We start from the raw sequence: 21388 nt of genomic DNA on the forward strand, positions 1-21388 counted from the left end.
GGAGAAGGGACATGAGGTAGGCGGGGAGGAGGAAGGTTATGTTGTAATATTGCTTATTGTATATTTTATCCAAACAAAGTAGGACTGATGGCCTCTTCCCCCACCTAGCATGTTACCAAGGTAGCAGAAAGTGCCCAACTAAAAACTGGCAATGGCTGACTGCTATGTTACCTCTAATGACAAATGTTGTCTTTCTGCTTCCAAACTCTGTTAAAGCTGATATTGGGGCCTGCTCACACCACCAAAAAGACCCATAGGAGGAGAAGGGATAGGAGCAAGGCAGAAAGGAGAAGGAAGGTAAGTTAAGTATCCAACCTCTCCCACCTGTGTGAAAGGACAATGGGCTAAAGCCATGCAGCTCACAGACAATAGAACTGTTACTGTTAGGAAATGAGAATGTTACTGAATACTCCAATAAAAGATAATAAAATAGCATCTGCCATTAACTCAATGCTTGGTGGGTATGTATTATACAAAATACATCCAACAAGTTCAACCTTTTGTCCTTGTAAAATCTACATACCTGTTTGTTAATCATATGATTAGCACACACAAGGGTGTGGCCAAAAAAATTGGTACTGTGTGCTTGTGTTCATGGGGGCCCCATATAGATAACTTGTATGGGCTCCCACAGTTTCTGATGGTGGCCCTGACTCTGGGTGCAAGATTTTGTGCAATGTATTTTGAGTAAAGTATCATGAAGGGCTAATACAAATGGAAGTGGCATGTTGGAGTCAAAGCACCCTATGTGTCATTGCTTTAAGGGTCTCTTTCTGAGATGATGCCATTCTCCTGAGCATAATTTTCAATGTAATCTATTAACAAGCCTTCAAATAATTTGTCCACCATGGATGTCAAACTTACATGACACAGGTTAAATAGTGGATAACAGACAAACCATTATGTTCTGCAGAGTTTATCTGCTATCTGCTGAGTAACCTGATCCTTTTCTCCATTGAATGGCTGCCCCCATTGCAACACAGCAGCTTATTTATGTAAACAATAGTAATGTTTCTGAAACAAACAGCAGTTTGAAAAGTGCAGGACAACACTGCATTATATTTTTATTACTTTAAAACACTTTCATTTTTATTGATGTTACTGTTCCTTTAAGTGTTATGTGGTATGAAACCGTATAAAGGAAGTCCCTGCCCTGAAGAGCTTACAGTCTAAGTGAGAGATAAATATATTTTGTGGGTTTTTAACAGCTAATTCTTAAGGTGGCAACCAGAGCCTTACTCCAGCCCCTCCTCTCTCAGGTGCAAAAAAAAAACAGAAGTTGTCCATCCACCATATGTAGGGTTCAGTTTCGCGGTTTCTGCACTAAACATTAAATGAGATCACATTATGGTCGCTATTACCCATGGGTTCAACCATTTGCACATTTGCTATATGTTATGGGTTGTTAGGGATCACTAGATCCATTATAATATATTTTCTGGTTGGCTCCTCAACAACCTGTGACATAAAAGTGTCATACTACAAATTTATAAACGTATTCCCATTAACTGTCCCGGTAGTACTATTGCTCAAGTCAATATCTGGGAAATTGAAATCCACCATTATAATTACTTACCCCAAACTAGCTGCCTTTTGTATTTTCAACAGTAGCTTATCATTTTCCTCTTCAATTACAGTAGAGAGTCTATAGCATACCTCTACAATTAATTTGCTACAAAAGCTCCACCCATGAGTCTACAGCTGCCTCATTTCCCTTCCTATGCCCACTTCCTCGTCTAACCTGTTTTCATGGGAAGATTTTCATTAAAGGAACAGTAACACCAAAAACTGAAAGTGTTTTAAAGTAATGAAAATATCATGTAGTCTTGCCCTGCACTGGTAAAACTGCTCTGTTTGCTTCAGAAACACAACTATAGTTCATATAAACAAGCTGCTGAGTAGCAATGGCGAAAATTAAAAAACGGCTACATGGCACAGAATAAATAATGGATAACAGATAGCATTATGTTCTACAGAGCTTATCTGCTATCTGCTGTGTAACTTGAGCCTTTTCTCCTTTGAATAGCTGCCCCATGACTACACAGCAGATATTTTATATAAACAATAGTAGTGTTTCTGAAGCAAACACAGCAATTTTACTAGTGCAGGGCAACACTGCATTATATTTTTATTACTTTAAAACAATTTCATTTTTTGATGTTACTGGTCCTTTAAGGCTAGGGGAGGTTAAGCCTCCCAAAACATATCTGACACCTGAGACAAAAAAAACCTGTTCTTGTGCTGACTGCACTAATCCTTTAATCAGCAATAAATAGCTAAGGTCCTGCATCCAAACCCGATGCTGAAGAGATCAGATGCACTCTGATTGGATATTTGTTAGCTTGCAGCTTGTCCAATCAGTGCACAGTTGTTTTTACAGGCAGCATATGTATCAACCAGCTAAAGATTAGGCAGAGCTAGAAAAACTTTGCAGACTGAAGGCATGGCAGAAGTGAGACTGATCTGAAGAAGCAGAAATATCCAACTGGGAACATTTGCATTAACTTTCATTACACTCTGATAGGTACTATATACATTCTCAGGCACATTCACAGCTTCTCCACCAGCTAAAATAAATACATGCCTTTTCTCAGCCAGCTTTTTTGCTGCTTTTCTGGTTGCTTTCTAATAGTTTTTCATTGTTTTTTTTCATGGAATTGGCACTGTGTTATACATACCATTTGAGACTCTCTTATGTAAAAGTAGGCACTTAATTTATCCTAATTTATGTTTTGATGATCACTGCTAAAACTGATAATAACTTTACTTTATCCTGTCCTTTTTAAGGTGGTATTATAATTGTAATTAGCAATTCATTTACTCTGGATGCATCCCAACCCTAATTTCCCTCTGCCTCTCATATGGATTTTGGCAAATGCCAGAGGGGCTGCTGTAAGACAGTCACTAATTATTGGGCTGGTGGGGCCTGTTTGGGCCTCTGTGTACTTCAAATGCCAGGGCATGGCCTGGTGTGCCAATACCCACTGTCTCCCACTATGTATAATTTGGTAGTCCATTGTATTTAAACACATTTGAACTTAACCTTGGAGTGCACCCACAACCACCCATTTTTGTATTTTGTACTGCCTGCCAGTAAAAATGATGATTGATCCCAATGTTAATAATAGGGAAAAAGGACAAACATATAGGAAGGCCGGTATTTTTTTCAGGAAAAGGTGGCAACCCTAATTGTAGCACCCCTGTACCCACTCTTTAAACAAATGGTGGTCCTTGGGCAGTCTCTCTCTCTCTTAAAGGAATAGTTCAGTGTGAAAATAAAAACTGGGTAAATAGATAAGCTGTGCAAAATAAAAAATGTTTCTAATATAGTTAGTTAGCCAAAAATGTAATGTATAAAGGCTGGAGTGAACAGATGTCTAATAAAACAGCCAGAATCCAACTTCCTGCTTTTCAGCTCTATAACTCTGAGCTAGTCAGTGACTTGAAGGGGGGCCACACGGTACATTTCTGTTCAGTGAGTTTGTAATTGATCCTCAGCATTCAGCTCAGATTCAAAAGCAACAGATATGACCCATGTGGCCCACCCTCATGTCTCTGATTGCAGGGGCGTAACTACAGAGGAAGCAGACCCTGCGGCTGCAGGGGGGCCCAGGAGGTATAGGGGCCCCATGAGGCCCTAATTAATGAGCAATTTCAAAATATATTGGTAAAAAAGGGCAACTTGTGGTTATGTTGGGGGCCATAAAATGAATTTGCTATGGGGCCCAGTAACATCTAGTTACGCCACTGTCTGATTGGTTACTGCCTAGTAACCAGGGTAACCAGTCAGTGTAAACCAAGAGAGCTGAAAAGTAGTGTCCTGACTGACATGTTATACATTAAATCACTCCAGCCTTTATACATTACATTTTTGGCTAACTAATTATTTTAGAAACATTTTTTATTTTGCACAGCCTATCTATTTACCCAGTTTTTATTTTTACACTATATTTATACATAGTTATCATATCACCCCTTAAACGCCTCTTCTCCAGCGTGAAAATCCTCAATTAGGCCAGTCTTTCTAGCTAAGATTTTCCATGCCTTTTACCAGCTTAGTTGCCCATCTCTGGACCTTCTCTAATACAATAATGTCCTATTTTAGAGAAGGAGACCAAAACTGTACAGCATATTCTAGATGGTGCCTTACCAGTGCTCTATAAAGTGGAAGAATGACCGCTTCCTGCCGTGAATCAATGCCCCTTTTAAGAAAGCTCAATACCTTATTTGCCCTTGATCCTGCTAACTGGCATTGCTTGCTACAGCCAAGTTTATCATCTACAAGGACTCCAAGTTCCTTTTCCATAATGGATTTGCCTAGTGCAGTCCCATTAAGTGGCTTGGATATTTTTACATCCCAGGTGCATGACTTTACATTTATCAACATTAAATCTCATTTGCCGCTTAGCTGCCAGTTTGCCAGTTTGTCAAGATCGTGTTGCAAGGATGACACATCCTGGATGGAATTAATTAGGCTGGATAGTTTTGTCATCGGCAAACACTGATATATTACTTAAAATACACTCCCCTAAGTTATTAATAAACAAGTTAAATAAAAGTGGACCCAATACTGAGCCCTGAGGGACCCCACTAAGAACCTTACGCCAAGTAGAGAATGTACCATTAACCACCACCCTCTGTACCCGATCCTGTAGCCAGTTTCCTATCCATGTGCAAACGACTTCATTAAGCCCAACAGACCTTAGTTTAGAAAACAGTCATTTGTGGAGCACGGTGTCAAACGCTTTGGCAAAATCCAAATAGATCACGTCTACTTCCCCCCACTTTCTAGCATCTTACTTACCTCATCATAAAAAGCAATCAAATTAGTCTGACATGACCTATCCTTCATAAAGCCATGCTGATTGCTGCTCATAATGTCATTTGCTAGGACAACATTTTGAATGTGATCCCTTAACAAGCCTTCAAATAATTTGCCCACCACAGATGTCAAATTTACAGGCCTATAATTGCCAGGCTGAGATTGTAATCCCTTTTTAACTATTGGAATGACATCAACTTTTCTCCAATCCGTAGGTACCATACCAGATAAAAGTGAATATGAAAAAATCAGAAATAGGGGCTGGTGTAAAAGTGAACTAAGCTCTCTTAGAACCCGGGGGTGTATGCCATCAGGCCCTGGAGCCTTGTTTACATTAATTTTCATTAAAGCTTTATGGATCATATCCTGAGTCAACCACTGACTAGATGCTATGAAGTGAGCCTGGCAACTCAGACTCCTCTATTGTATATACTGAAGAAAAGAACTGATTTAGCACATTTGCCTTTTCTGTATCTGTTACAACTATACTGGTACCATTATTTAATGGAGCAACACTCTCAACCTGCGTCTTTTTACTTTTAATATATTTAAAAAACTTTTTGGGGTTAGTCTTAGCCTCCGCCCCAAGGCACTCTTCATTTCCTTTCTTTGCCTTCCAGATTGCTGATTTACAACATTTATTATAGTATTTATATTCATTAAATAAAGCTTCTGCCCCAACAGACTTGTAGTTTTTAAATGCTTTTCTCTTCTTTCCTATTAACGTCTTTTCTTCCATATTAAGCCACATAGGATGATTCTTAGAGCTTCTAAATTTACTCCTTAAGGGAATAAATTGAGAACAGTAACGATTTAATATCATTTTAAATGACAACCATTTCTGTTCTGTGTTTTTAGCTAAAAACGTAATGCCCCAATCTATGCTCTGAACGGCAGCCCTCAAGGCACTAAAATTAGCTTTTCTGAAATTCATGTTCTTTGTGGCACCAGTATATATTTGACATTAAATGATATAACATTATGGTCACTATTACCCAGGAGTTCAATGACTTGCACATTTGCTAATGTGCCAGTACCCACTGTCTCCCACTGTGTATAATGCGCTAGAACCCACTGTTTCCCACTGTGTATATTGCATACCTCCCAACATTTTGGGAATAGAAAGAGGGATAAAAAGATTTGCCACGCGGAGTGCGGTGAATATTTTTTGACCACTTCCATTTTGTGGCCACACTCCCTAATTACAATGTTCATTTTACAAAATTTGGTGCAAATAACAGTTTCCCCAAGAGACCTGCTTAGCTTAAATTGTTGCAAAGTTATCTAAGTATCTATTCTGGGCTCTCTGCCAAAAGCCAATTAAGTTTGAAACATTGTATCTTTTTCTGGCTGTTCAGTGCAGGAGTTCAAAGAGAAGGTCAGGACTTTTCAGTAACAAACTTAGGACTGCTGGTTGAGCTGTCAAAATCGGAACTGTCCCGCAAAAAATAGGACATTTGGGAGGTTTGATAATGTACCAGTAGCCATTTCATCATATTGTGTATAATGTGCCTGGTGTGCCAGTACCCACTGTCTCCCACTGTGTGTAAATGTGCCTGTACCCCGGTTGCACGGCCCAGAAACCTGGGACAGATATAAACTGCCTAAAATCACAGAATAGGCTTTTCAGGGTGTGACTGTCATGTCAGAACAGTATTGTGCTGGCATTGTAAAAACTGTTAAAACTGAAGACATTTGGTTTTAGGTCCACAAAAAGACCTTTAATTAGACACTTCTGCAGGGGGGGGGCTATGCAAAGGTGCTATCCATATCTGCCTTCTGGAGACAATTTGGAGTCCCACCATTTGGGCAAGGAAGCTGGGCCAGTCAGTTGATTATTAGATTATTAGAATATATATGAATTATATCTATATCTCCTGTCATATAATTCACATCCTCATAACTCACATATTGGTTATGAAGAGATCACATGCTTCCTAATGATACCAAACAGGGCCAGCCTATACCCACCAGATAGGAGGTATGGGTCCTGGGGGATGTTACCATGGTAGCTCATACTTGAGAAATCACCTTTGTGGGAGTATGTGCCCAAATTTCCAACTCCTGCCTCAGGGGGACACAAATAAATTCTATCTTGGTATGTAGAGGGTTTTTCAGTGTTTTATCCCTTTTATTTTACCTACTGTTTGTATTTCTGTATTTTATGTATGTCTTTTCTTCTATAAATGCACTGCTACTTTCTATTAAATATAAAATTGAATAAGGTTGGTCCTTATGCTCTAAAGAACTCATCGCTCATATGAAAGCTTGTGCCTAGGTGTATTAAAGGGGTGGTTCATCTTTGAGATAGCTTTAAGTATGATGTAGAGAGTGATATTCTGAGACAATTTGCAATTGTTTTTTATTTTTTATTATTTGTGGTTTTGAGTTAATTGGGTTATTTAGATTTTTATTCAGCAGCTCTTCAATTTGCATTTTAAGCAATCTGGTTGCTAGGGTGCAAATTCCCCTAGCAACTATGCACTGATTTGCACAAGAGACTGGAATATGAATAGGAGAGGAGCTGAATAGAAAGATCAGGAATATCAAGCAGCAATAGCAATACATTTGTAGCTTTACAGAGCATTTACTTTTTAGAATGGAGTCAGCAACGCACATTTGAAAGCTGCAAAGAGTCAGCCCTTTCTATACCTTGCAAAGATACCTGTCGCACATCTCCATCATTGCATTCTTTGAAATGCCTCGATACTGGTGTGTTTTTCGCTGTTTGTTTTTATGCTGTTAAGATGCTCCCTAATTCTGTTTTTCAACTTTCTCATGGGGGCAGTTTTTGCGTCTTCGCAGAAACTGTAGTTCCGAAGACAAATACATTGAGGAATCCTGTAAATTACAGGACAGATTTTTGCAAAAAGGATATAATTTAAAAACAATGCAAAATGCCTTCAAAACAGCCTTAAACTCAGACAGAATTAAACTAATTATGAAACAACAGGATACGAAGAAAGGTAGATGTAATTTAAGGAGAGATCAAGCTGAGAGAACACCAAAGGAAGAAGAGGATAAGTCCAAACTAACAATGAGTATGAAGTATAGCTTACAGTTTAACAAGATAAAGGGTATTATTAATAAACATTTACCAGTACTGCTTGGGGACAAAACATTTAAACACATACTTGAACCAGGTTCAGGTTTGGGTTGTGGCAAGGAAAGCCCCAACGTTAGGAATGACGCTGGCTCCCAGTCTATTTAATACAAAATCTAAGACTGAGACTTGGTTGAATAGTAAAGGCTTGTTCAGTTGTGGAGCTACCAAGTGTGTAGCGTGTAAAGCTATTAAAGTTTCGATTACGTTTGAATGTAGGGTAACACATGAGATATATCAGATAAAAAGCTATATAAATTGTAATACAAAAGCTGTGGTGTATCTCTTAATGTGTAAGAAATGCTAGAAGCAGTACATGGGATGCACAATGAGAAAGTTGAAAAACAATTAGGGAGCACCTTAACAGCATAAAAACAAAGAGTGAAAACACACCAGTATCGAGGCATTTCAAAGAATGCAATGATGGAGATGTGCAACAGGTATCTGTGCAAGGTATAGAAAGGGTGAATTTAGGTCCAAGAGGAGGGGATTTGCAGACGAAATTACTAAGAAGTGAAGTGGATTTACAAATTATGCACGAGACAACCCCAGGGTCTAAATTCAGTTTTCGATATAAGTTGCTATTTCTAGCTTAATTGAATTTAGCTCATAATTTTTTAGCCTGAACTAGAGAATTTCTAGCATGTATGGAGAATCGCAACATTGTAAAAGCATGTTAATTGATTATTATAACTTAGTATCTATTACCCAAAGGAAATGAGATAAGAAAATAAGATAATTGTTTTATATGCTTACTATATGGAAAATTATCAACTTAATTATCCATTGATTTAAGAGTTTGTAATAAATTAATATTAACACTAAGTAGACAATATTAACTATATTAACTATTTAATCTTGGGAACTTAAAGAGGCATTTTATGAATTTGTATAATGAACTGAATGCGATAATTTTTGATTGAAGTTTTCAGAATCATAGAGTCGACTTATAATGATTTACAATTGTGTGCATTAGAAAGGGTTAAATTGGTCAAACTATCTGGGTGGGTAACTATGGGTTTAAATAATGTGTATACCAATGAGATCTGAGGTCTCTGAGGAAGTGCAGTGACACGAAACGCGTCAGACCTCGGACGCTGTTTTTAGCATCACAATTTATTTAATAAAATAATGTTTTTAAGCTTATGAGAACTTTTGAATGAAGCGATTCTTTGGACCCTTGAGTGCGCCGCCATACAGATCGAAGTTAAAGGTGAACCACCCCTTTAACTCTTGGTGTGTGTGTGGAATAGGTAAGTCACCTATTTATATGGTAGTTAACTAGTACGGCTAGCAGGAGAGTGTGTTTAAATGTAATGTAACCCTTTGGCTGCTGGAGTGCTTGTTGAACTAATAGGCTCTAACCCTGACTATCTACCGTAGGAAAGAGTGCTTGATGCATTGGTTTATTGTGATTTAGCAGGGGAATAGCCACAATAGGTTTCTGCACTTGTTAATGATAGAGGGTGGCAGTGAATTAATTTTCTGGGTGTTGGTATGTTTTGGGGTGTTTAATGTTAGTCTGACTGAGTGAAACAACTTGTAGCCAAACCCAAGAGTCACTTGTAGCTGTCATTTTCCTGACAGTGGCCGAAAGAGACAAAGAGCTCACCAGTAATTTTGTGGGACCTGGGTGTACATGCCCCAGACCTACATGGAATTCATTCTAGAAAACATTTCATCAAGCATGCACAGATACCATGACCAGGCAAATGTTATTAAAAAAATGCAGTACATATTATAGCCTTGTGCTTTTTTGTGCACTGGACACTTAAGCATGGGTCAAACAAACAACACACCATATAAAGAAAATATACCCACACCTCACCAATGAGCATGATACATTAATCAAAAGTACGAAAGTCTTTAAAAAAAACAACAAAAAAAACATATAGAACCATATGAAGAAAACCATCTTCCAGCATAGAAGCCATAACAGCAAGACATGTCTGAACTCAAACCCAAATGCTATGTGTACCAAGACCACTGGGTCTTCCCCATCCTCTCCCAATATACTGTTGACTCAGTCCAATGCCAAACCCTAGCGCCAGGCAAGCAACAGGCATGGGCTAGTCTACCTACTACCTAACATCACCAATCTACTAACTCCACTGGTGTTTTGTTCCTGTCCACTAACACCCCAGCACACGCTAGGCATTCCGTGGCCTCCTGGGAGGTCCTTAATTTTCCCTATCACCATCCCAAAAATGTTGCCCCTTTACCTACAATGCTAGCTTATCTCGTACAAAGCCTGGTCAATGTTTCTTGAAGTTTTAAACCAATTAACCTGATACCTCCCAATTGTCGGATTTTTAGAGGGACAGTCCCTCTTTTGACAGCTCAACCTGCAGTCCTTCATTTGTACTGGAAAGTCACGTTTTTCTCTGCACTGAACACCTACAAAAAGAAACAACGTTTCTAACTTAATTACCTTTTGGCAGAGAGCCCAGAACAGCCACAATAGAAGGTGAGATACATTTGCAACAATTCAAATGTATCTAGATAAGCAATGTAGATAAGAAAATAAGTAATTGTAACAGTATAACAGGTCCCTTGGGAAAAGTTAAACTCACAGCTTAAAGGGCAATTCACCGTCATTAGCAAAACTGTAATAACTGAAAAGAAACAAAGAAATATATTCAAACTTTTATAACCTGCGAAATTTTGTAAAATGAACATGGTAATTAGGGGCGTGGCCACAAAATGGGCGTGGTCCAACAACAATTTTTATTTCCAAAATGTTGGGAGGTATGCCTCCCTCTCTGGGGGAATTCCTTTTTGCCCCATCTTAGACATCTACAGGACTTAATTTACTTACCGTATATACTCGCGTATAAGCCGAGTTTTTCAGCACCCAAAATGTGCTGAAAAACTCAACCTCGGCTTATACGCGGGTCATACCGTAGATACGCTCCTTCCGCGGCCCCAGCAGGACTGTCTGTGACTGACTGTCACGATCGCCGCCCGGAGCAGGTCCAGGAGCTCCGGGCGGCGCGTCCTTCCCTGCCACGTGGCGGCCATGGGCTCCGCCATTTTGGGAGCGAACGCCGGCAGGGAAGGACGCGCCGCCCGGAGCTCCTGGACCTGCTCCGGGCGGCGATCGTGACAGTCAGTCACAGACAGTCCTGCTGGGGCCGGGTCACAGGGGGTCGCACTGCTGGGCTGGAAGTCAAAGCTCTGCGGGACAAGAGTTCGATGCTCAACGCTCTCCTTCGATCTTCGCTCTCCAGTTGCTCCTCTGTCTCTGCAGGGCTCGCAGGGTGCTGGGTGTAAAGGGGAACATTTCTCCAGCCATTTTATGAGGGATTTTGATGTTTTCACCCCGTCGGATCAGCAGTGGCATCACTATGCGTCTGTGCTAGAGAACTGTGTCCTATTTATAACCTGGCCCACACTGATCCTTCTCAGGGTAAGCATATTTTTGCAGTGTCATGTTCCTGCTGATGGAATTATGGGGAGGCTCTTTTAAATAGTTTTAGATAGATTTCTATGCCATAAAACATGATTACACATTTACACATTCACATTTTGAAATCTGACATGGGGCCCCTAGGCTTATACACGAGTCAATACATTTTTCCAGTTTTCTTAGGTAAATTAGGTACCTCGGCTTATACACGGGTCGGCTTATACACGAGTATATACGGTACTCAATAATTTAATTTCTGGGAGACCTGATAGAAAATTCCATCCTCCCCACCTATCCCTAACTGCAACAAAAATGCCAACTTACCTCAAACCCCACTCTTTAAATGACTTCCAGCTTCTGCACACTTTTTATTGCCAATTCACTACATATACTCCAAAAACCCCATCTGTCACTGTGGAGGAGCTTCTCCACACCCCTAGTACCTCCAAGTTAATATCTAGGCTACATTAAAATATACTCCTCTCTGGCCCCAAACCTTTTTGCTCTGCTCAGGAATGATGATCTGCTAAAATTTCAGGACTCAACCAAGATGACTGAGAAGAGGTAACAGAAAATGCTTTAGATGTCCTAAAATGGACACCATAGTAGATAACCAATCAAGATGCATTGCAGCTTCATTGGTCATCTACTGGGAAAAAGCAAAACAGAGCATGTAACTCTTTTGACATGCAGGATAATAAGATACAGAGCTGGATTCCCTGCTTCATATCTGACAAATTAATGGGGGGGGGCAAGACTGATGGTTGGGAAGAGGGGATGTTGTGTGTGTGGGGGGGAGAATGGTCCTACAGTGCTGAGTGCCGCCGGCTCCCCTGCACAGCCTGGAAAAGGAGGAAGTGGAACAGATGGGCGAGACTATTGGGGATTTTGCAAAAATTTTCTATAAAGTATCCAGAAACACAACTTTTTAAAGCACATTCCCTCTATTTCTAAATGAGTTTAATGCACTGGTACCTTTTTGTTTTTTACATAATATGTCTCCTTTAAAGATAAATACAAAATAGAGACTTACCTGGCAAAACACTTTTTTTTAAAATAGACACTTGGGTGCCACAGATAAGCTCATAGGCTTTGGGGGTAATATACTCAAGAGAAGGGGTGAAGGTTACATAGTTACATGGCTAAGTTGGGTTGAAAAAAAGACCATTAAGTTCAACCCCTCCAAATGAACCCCAGTGCACATTCATACCAATCGACACACCCTAAAAAAAAACAGGGGGGAGTATTGTAGGGGGCCCGAGGGTAAGGGGGGCCCAGCCACGCCGCACTTTCTTGATTATCCGGGCCCCCCTGCTTTCTGAGAGCTGCTGACTTCGGGAAGGCAGGGCTGGAGCACAAGGGGAGGTATCTTCTGTCCATAACTTCCCCTTATTGGTCACTGAGTTTAAGTCCCGTTTGAGCTGCTCAGGGATTGGATAGCTGAGGTATAAACTTCTCCTCCAGCTCATCCAACCACCATGCAGCTTTACCAGGACTTGCAATTCTGTGACCAATAAGGGAAGAAAATGCTGTACTGAAAGAAGATGCAGCCACCTGTGCTCCCCTCCTCCCTTCTGTAGTTGGCAGCTCACTTACAGCAGATGGGCCACACTAATGAAGTAAGTGTAACATGGCAGGGCCCCCCTAAAGGCAACCCTTTGTGCTCCCTGTTGTGTGGTGGGGCCCTGGGCACCTAATTTTTTTTAAACTTCTGGGGAGGGGACATTTAAGGGGGGCCCTGGCCACCAATCTTCTTATAACCTGGGGGGGGCCTGGACACCAATTTTTCCCCATGTGGGGTCCTAGCCACCAATACTTTTTTAATGGGGGGCCCTGACCACAAATTTTTTTTTAATGTGGGGTGCCTGACCACAAATGTTTTTTTAATGGGGGGGCCCTTGACCACAAATGTTTTTTTCAAAAGGGGGCCCTGACCACCAATATTTTTTTTATTAACATGTTGGAACCATAGCCACCAATGTTTTTTTTTTTTAGTGTGTGGTGGGGGGTGGACCTGTGGGGTGGGGAGGGCAGACCTGTAGGTGGGGCTTGTGGTGGGTGCAGCCCAGGGGGCCCAGGAAATTTTTTCATATGGGCCCTGCGATTTCTGATGACGGCCCTATATATATATATATATATATATATATATATATATATATATATATATATATTGTAGGGATTTCAGGTAGCAGGATGTTGGTCTCCTGGGGCAGACCGGTCTCACTTTTGCTCAAACACCCACAAAGCAACACAATTCCCGAAAATAGGGTACAACTGACTCGCAGTCAGTTTTATTCAGAAGGAAAAACACAACAGAAAATAACAAAACCTAGGCCATCTTGGCGCTATCTAATACAGAGAATCAACCCTCTCTATAAAGGGGAAGGCCTAGAGCCCAGCCCTTCCAAAGAAAATACAGTTTTGTTGAAAAACTCACAAAAGTTCTCTCATGTGTTTGAAGCTCCTGCTTCCCCCAGGCACAGCCAGACAGACTCTCTCACTGAAAGCCTCTATTAGCAGGGATCAGCCCCTCCTGCACACCTGCATGCTAATTAAGCAACTACCTGGCTGATGAGCTGCAAAACTCTGGTCAGCATATAGAACACAGAATGGAGGGCCCACCCTACTCTCCCTCCATTCGCTCCAGGGATCCCTTATCCAGCTTTCCCAAGCCAGCAAACTAAATGTAGCATTTAGCTGCTACAATACAACTTTTCCTTGGAGCTAATGCATATACCGTTTCATTATTGGTGAAATATACACACCATCAACTACCTGCCCAGCACTTCTCTCACATATCCCCCCTCCTTGTTTCGACCCAGGGGGCGGAACACATGTAGCCCCCAGACAATGTACCCGGGATAGGGCATCTGCATTTCCTTGTTGCTTACCTGGCCTGTGCTCAACCGTAAACTTATAGTTCTGCAAGGACAGAAACCACCTAGTGACCCGTCTATTTTTCTCTCTGTTTTCACACATCCACTTAAGTGGGGCATGATCTGTCACCAATTTGAACTGTCGTCCTAGGAGGTAGTATCTGAGGGCTTCCAATGCCCATTTGATTGCCAGACATTCTTTCTCAACAATTGCATATTTTGTCTCATGGCTATTCAACTTCCTGCTCAAATAAACCACAGGATGTTCCTCCCCATTTCTGTTTTGGGACAGTACTGCCCCTAAACCTACATCAGAAGCATCTGTTTGTACTACAAACTCCTGTTCAAAGTCAGGAGTTATCAACACTGGTTGGCTACAGAGAGCAGTTTTTAAAGACTGGAATGCTATCTCTGCCTCTTGAGTCCACTTGACCATTACAGACTTTGTGCCTTTGGTGAGGTCAGTTAAGGGAGCTGCTGTAGTGGCAAAGTTTGGTATGAAACGTCGGTAATAACCAGTGATACCTAGAAAGGTACGAACCTGTTTCTTTGTTGCTGGCCTTGGCCAGTTTTGGATAGCTTCTATCTTATGGACTTGAGGTTTTATCAAACCTCTTCCAATGGTATACCCTAAGTATTTTGCCTCCTCAAGCCCTATAGAGCACTTTTTAGGGTTAGCTGTTAGCCCAGCCTCACGAATAGAGTCCAGTACCGCCTGTACTTTAGCTAAATGTGACAGCCAATCAGAACTGTGAATGACCACATCATCTAGGTATGCTGCAGCATACCGTCTATGTGGCCTCAAGATCTTATCCATTAGTCTTTGGAACGTAGCCGGGGCTCCATGTAGCCCAAAAGGTAGCACGGTATATTGAAAAAGACCCTCTGGTGTAGAGAAGGCGGTCTTTTCTCTGGCACTACCAGTCAAAGGTACCTGCCAGTAGCCCTTGGTTAAATCTAACGTTGTTAAATACCTTGCTTCCCCAAGTCTCTCAACTAATTCATCTACCCGGGGCATTGGGTAGGCATCAAACTTGGAGACAGCATTTAATTTCCTATAATCATTACAAAAACGCCAACTCCCGTCTGGTTTTGGAATTAGTATGATGGGGCTTGACCAGTCACTATGTGATTCTTCAATAACGCCCAACTCGAGCATTTTCTTTACCTCTGCAGAGATAGCTTTTCTTCTTGCTTCAGGTACTCTGTATGGCTTTAAATTAACTTTTGCACCTGGTTCAGTAATGATTTTATGATGAATTACTGCAGTACGGCCAGGCAATTCTGAAAATACATCCCTGTTTCTTATTAAAAAATCTTTGACTTCTTTCTTTTGAACAGAGGACAGGGTTTCTGCTATCTGAACCGCAGGTATCAAAGCCCCTGAAGATGGTGGTGGGGCAAGTTTGGCAAGGAGAGACAATCTGTCCTTCCAGGGTTTTATGAGATTTATGTGGTAAATCTGCTCTGGTTTTCTCTTTCCTGGCTGGCGAATTTTATAATTCACCTCTCCAACTTTCTCCAGTATTTCAAAAGGTCCTTGCCACTTGGCTAAGAATTTGCTTTCAACTGTAGGGATCAAAACAAGAACACGGTCACCAGGTGCAAACGTACGAACTTGAGCATTGCGGTTATACACTCTCTGCTGTGCTTGCTGAGCTTGTACCATATGTTCCCTCACCAGAGGCATCACTGCTGCTATCCTGTCCTGCATTTGAGAAATGTGCTCAATAACACTTTTGTAAGGAGTTGTTTGCCCCTCCCAAGTTTCTTTGGCTATGTCTAACAAGCCTCGAGGATGTCTGCCATATAATAATTCAAAGGGAGAATAACCAGTGGACGACTGAGGAACTTCTCTTATGGCAAACATGAGGTATGGCAATAGATGGTCCCAGTTTCGCCCATCTTGGTCAACGACCTTTCTTAACATACTCTTGAGGGTCTTGTTAAATCTTTCAACCAAACCATCTGTTTGGGGATGGTACACAGAGGTGCGCAGTTGGGTTACATTAAACACCTTGCACAACTCCTTAGTAACTTTTGACATAAAGGGGGTGCCTTGGTCTGTCAATATTTCCTTAGGTATACCCACCCTGCTGAACACATGAACCAGCTCCTTAGATATAGCTTTAGCAGTAGCATTTCTTAAAGGGATCGCTTCTGGATAGCGTGTAGCATAATCCAATATGACCAAAATGTATTGGTGCCCTCTAGCAGACTTTACCATAGGCCCCACCAAATCCATTCCAATCCTTTCAAACGGGACCTCGATGACTGGTAGAGGAACTAAGGGACTTCGAAAGTTTGCTTTAGGGGCAGTATACTGGCATTCTGGGCATGAGGCACAGTAATCAGCCACATCTTTATAAAGCCCTGGCCAGAAAAACCTTTGCACAATACGCTCAGTAGTTTTTCCTACCCCTAGGTGTCCTCCCAACAAGTGACCATGAGCCAGGTCTAGAACCATCCTACGGTAAGGCTGGGGAACTACCAACTGTTCCACAACATCCTCTCCTTTCTTAACTACATGGTATAGTAATTCCTGTTTAAGTGCCATGTAAGGAAAGGGCAATGCCCTACCTGGTTCTACTAGCTTCCCATCTATGGTTTTGACATTTTCTCTTGCTTTAGCAAGGGTAAGGTCTTTCAACTGTTCTGACACAAAGTCATCTCTCTTTACTTCTAAGTCAGGCAAACCTTCCCTTTGCCCTTCAATTTGACCATTTGTATCAGAATTAGGCTCTTCAGTCTCCCCAACAAGCACAGACAAGGGGAAATTATCCTCTTTCTCAGAGGCTACCTCCACAGGGACACATGTATTATTACCATCACAAAATGGCTCCGGGTTACTTTCGTTTTCTGCAGACACATTAGTAGACATTCCCTTTTCCCATAAGTCCCAGAAGTGGGGAAAATCTCTTCCCAAAATAACCTCATGTATCAGGGAGGGAACTAAACCCACCAAAAAGGTCACAGCACCAAAAGGGGTTTTTATGCACACATTAGCAGTGTTATAGTTGCGGGTGTCCCCATGAATACAAATTACCCCTATGGTATTCGACTGCAATTTTTCTGGGTTTACCAGACTCGCTTTTACTAAGGTAACCAGACTACCTGAATCTAGTAAAGCATTCACTGGGTTCCCTTCTACAGTGACCACACATACTGCCTTGTTAGACCCTGTTTGAGGCATAGCAGTACATGACACATTTGCAAAAAGAGAGAGCCTACGTCCTGGATAGGCAACATCACATTCCATTGGTTCATCATTCAAGGGGCAATTAGCAGCAATATGCCCCAATGTGTGACATTTAAAGCACTTTATCAAGTCTTTATTTAGTCTTTTAGGAGGTGAAAACCTTCCTGATGCATTCTGCCAGGTCCCAGGCCGAGAGCTCGCAGTCTCGCCATCTTTATAAACAGTCTTAATCATTGTCCCAGCACCCCTTCCCTTGAAACAGTCTTACCGCTTCCTGAAGACCTCATCTTTAGAGCTGGGGTGAGTTTTAGTTGTGGCAAACTTGTGAGCTCCTCAGCGGCAACATACCTTTCCACCATCTGCACAAGTTCTTCAGTTGTTGCGGGGTCTCCATGGCTGACCCATCTACGCAGAACAGAAGGTAGGGACCTAAGGAATCGGTCCATCACAACACGCTCCACAATCTGTGTTGCAACTAACTTCTCTGGCTGTAGCCATTTTTTTGCTAGGTGTAAGAGGTCATGCATTTGTGGCCGAGGAGACTTGTCCATCTGATAGGCCCAGGCATGAACTCGCTGGGCACGCACGGCCAGTGTTACCCCCCATCCGGGCAAGGATCTCGGCTTTGAGCTTTTCATAGTCCGCAGCATCAGCACTGTCTAGGTCAAAATAAGCTTTCTGGGGTTCTCCGGACAAAAATGGGGCCAATATTCCTGCCCACCGCTCCTTTTGCCATCCCTCTCGTTCAGCCGTGCGCTCAAATGTAGCGAGAAAGGCCTCTACATCATCAGTTGGTGTCATTTTTTGTAGGATTCTGCTAGGATGTGTGGTGCTTGAACCAGCAGCTGCCCTTTGTGTTGCCTCGAGGGTTTTGTAGACAACTGTAGCATCATATCCTTAATAATTTCCCGGTCCTTTCGTAGCTCCTCTCGATCATGGTGCTGCGCCTCCTGTGTGACGTGCAGCTGCTCTATCAGTCTCTGATTAGTCTCCTGCTGCACAGCAGTAGCTTGTAATAAAGCTTTTAGTACGTCTTCCATTGTGGTAGCAAAAAAACACAGCAGCAAAACAGTCCTGTGCTACTCCAGTATTAATGGGTGTCTGGCCCTTTAAATTTTAAACAGTTTTGTTGCTTACAAATTTTATGCCAGAGCAAACTCCACCACTTGTAGGGATTTCAGGTAGCAGGATGTTGGTCTCCTGGGGCAGACCGGTCTCACTTTTGCTCAAACACCCCACAAAGCAACACAATTCCCGAAAATAGGGTACAACTGACTCGCAGTCAGTTTTATTCAGAAGGAAAAACACAACAGAAAATAACAAAACCTAGGCCATCTTGGCGCTATCTAATACAGAGAATCACCCCTCTCTATAAAGGGGAAGGCCTAGAGCCCAGCCCTTCCAAAGAAAATACAGTTTTGTTGAAAAACTCACAAAAGTTCTCTCATGTGTTTGAAGCTCCTGCTTCCCCCAGGCACAGCCAGACAGACTCTCTCACTGAAAGCCTCTATTAGCAGGGATCAGCCCCTCCTGCACACCTGCATGCTAATTAAGCAACTACCTGGCTGATGAGCTGCAAAACTCTGGTCAGCATATAGAACACAGAATGGAGGGCCCACCCTACTCTCCCTCCATTCGCTCCAGGGATCCCTTATCCAGCTTTCCCAAGCCAGCAAACTAAATGTAGCATTTAGCTGCTACAATACAACTTTTCCTTGGAGCTAATGCATATACCGTTTCATTATTGGTGAAATATACACACCATCAACTACCTGCCCAGCACTTCTCTCACAATATATATATATATATATATATATATATAAATATATATATATATATAAATAATATATATATATATAGATATACTAAATGTAGATTTTATTATCACTATAACCTATGATGTTAAAACAACACTATTTCTGTACTTCATTCATCTAGGGGGATCATGGGAAATGTAGTCTCTGCTAACTGAATATTGCACATATGGAAATGTCACATATGGACTGTCTGTGCTTTTAAATTCTCACATGTGTTTAAAAGTTAATTTCTTATGAAGGGAGGATTTATTCACCCTGAAACTAGTAAGTCTGTGGCTTAATAAAAGGCATAGTGCCAGACGTTTCATGTTACTTTACTGTTTTTATACAAATGGGGAACCATTATACACAGTGCCACTAAATACAAGGACAAGATAAATGCTGGATAGTTAAGCCATTGCTAAGAGCTACATTACTACTACCTCCCTCTCTGTTGTAGTAGCTGCTCTTCCTACAAGCATTCTATCTTTGTACATTAGCCTGCTGCCCGCCTCCAGGCAGCAGCTCAGCAACAGTAAAATTACAGTCTGGTAAATTATTGATTATGCTGTCCATTTTAGGACATCTTTTGGCAATTTGCTAAATCATATTAAGCAATGGTAGATGATCAGTTCCTAGATCCAGCCTCTCCCTTCAAACAGGGACTGTACCTAGGCTAGATTAATTCAAACAGAAAAGCTTAATTGTAATAGTACCTAAATATCATGCTGTACTACTGCCGCCTCCACAGCTTAGTTTAGCACATACCTCAGTCCCATTTCACTGTAATCACTCTGACCCTGTGGCACTTTGGATAAAGTTGTGTTTTGTGTGTGAGCGTGAGTGTACGTGTGTGTGTTTTTTTTTTTTTTTTTAAAACAAGCTTTATTTAAAAATGAACAGTGAACACAAGCAACCAAAAGCCAGAGTTAATTTGGTATATTTATGCATATTGTTCATCAAACTGTTCATTAGAGCCTTGGCATTCATATTTTGGGTGATTTACCATTGAATGCAAGAAATTGGGTGAGATAAATGTGTCAAATTGTAATATGTTAGGTGTTTTTCAGAAATGTCATAAATACCACTGCCATTAGCGTAGCTTTGCAGTTTGGTAGTTTGAAGTAGAAAGACATAATTACCCATTTCGGATTCATCGGAATGTGTATTCTCCAAAAATATTTGGTTTTCAGGGACTTGGTACTGTTAGGGATCCTTACGACACATATATGCAGTAAGGGGAAATTGCTCACAGAACATTAATTGGCAGGTGAGATAATTCATGTGCACTATTTTCATTTCATCAGAATGTGTACTCTTCAAATATTGTCAGATTGATGTTTGGGAAGTCTTTGTACTGTTGAGGGGGTCACACAGTACACATTAAATAGCCCCCATTATACACAGTCAGGGGGCTATGTTCACAGAAGGTGAATTGGCAGGCAAGAAAATTCATATGTACTTTTTTAATTTTATCAAAATGTGTACTTTTCAAAAATATATGGTGTCTGGGGAGTTTTTGTACTGTTAGGTACTGCTGTGGCATATAATACTGAGCCAGGGGGCTTCATTCACAGAGGGCAAATTGACAGCTGAGAAAATTCATATGCACTATTTTCATTTGGGGTTTGCACATGCCACCTGCTTTGATATATCTAAGAATATTGGGCATCAAACTGTTCAGTAGACCCTTGGCATTTATATTTATGGTGTTATTATTGTTTGTAAGAAATTGGGTGAGATAAATGCAGCAAACTGAAATATTTTTCGAAAATTTTCATAAATGTCATAAAAACCTCTGCCTTTAACATAGCTTTGTAGTTGGGTAGTTTGGAACAGAAAGACATAATTACCCATTTTGAATTTGCCTGAATGTGTACTTTCCAAAAATATATGGTTTTCAGGGGTAACCTAATTGTTTGTAGCTTTTATCCCACATAAAACTGGCAGTGTTTATAAATTTGTGTAAATGTAAGCTATCAAATAAGTATGTACGATGTAGATTTCAGGCTCTTTACATGCTATATACTTCAATAAACCCATGTACATTGTGTATCAAAATGGTCAGTGGACCCCAGTTGTTCACATTTAGGGTGCTTTTGTGCCAAACTTGTTAAGCTGGAACCAAATATAAGGTTGCTGGTGCAGATCTGGCTCTTCCATAAAGCAGGAGAGCCCAGCTA

At 41.2% G+C, this 21388-nt stretch overlaps 1 protein-coding gene across 3 annotated transcripts in view; it reads right to left on the bottom strand.

The window, feature by feature from the left end:
• nudt8.L (nudix hydrolase 8 L homeolog) overlaps nucleotides 1–20049 on the bottom strand; it is a 35122-nt gene extending 15073 nt beyond the window's left edge. For 2 of the 3 annotated variants that reach the window (XM_041569104.1, XM_018225574.2), the window contains exon 1: nucleotides 19974–20049. In XM_041569104.1, coding sequence (XP_041425038.1) covers nucleotides 19974–19984 — 11 coding nt within the window. In that variant the 5' untranslated portion in view covers nucleotides 19985–20049. Of the gene's footprint in view, nucleotides 1–19921 lie in introns of all 3 variants that reach the window. The other variant, XM_018225573.2, reaches the window with a different exon arrangement.
• Between the last annotated feature and the right edge of the window lie 1339 nt (nucleotides 20050–21388).

This window comes from Xenopus laevis, chromosome 7L, assembly GCF_017654675.1.
Source record: "Xenopus laevis strain J_2021 chromosome 7L, Xenopus_laevis_v10.1, whole genome shotgun sequence".
Taxonomy (NCBI): Eukaryota; Metazoa; Chordata; class Amphibia; order Anura; family Pipidae; genus Xenopus; species Xenopus laevis.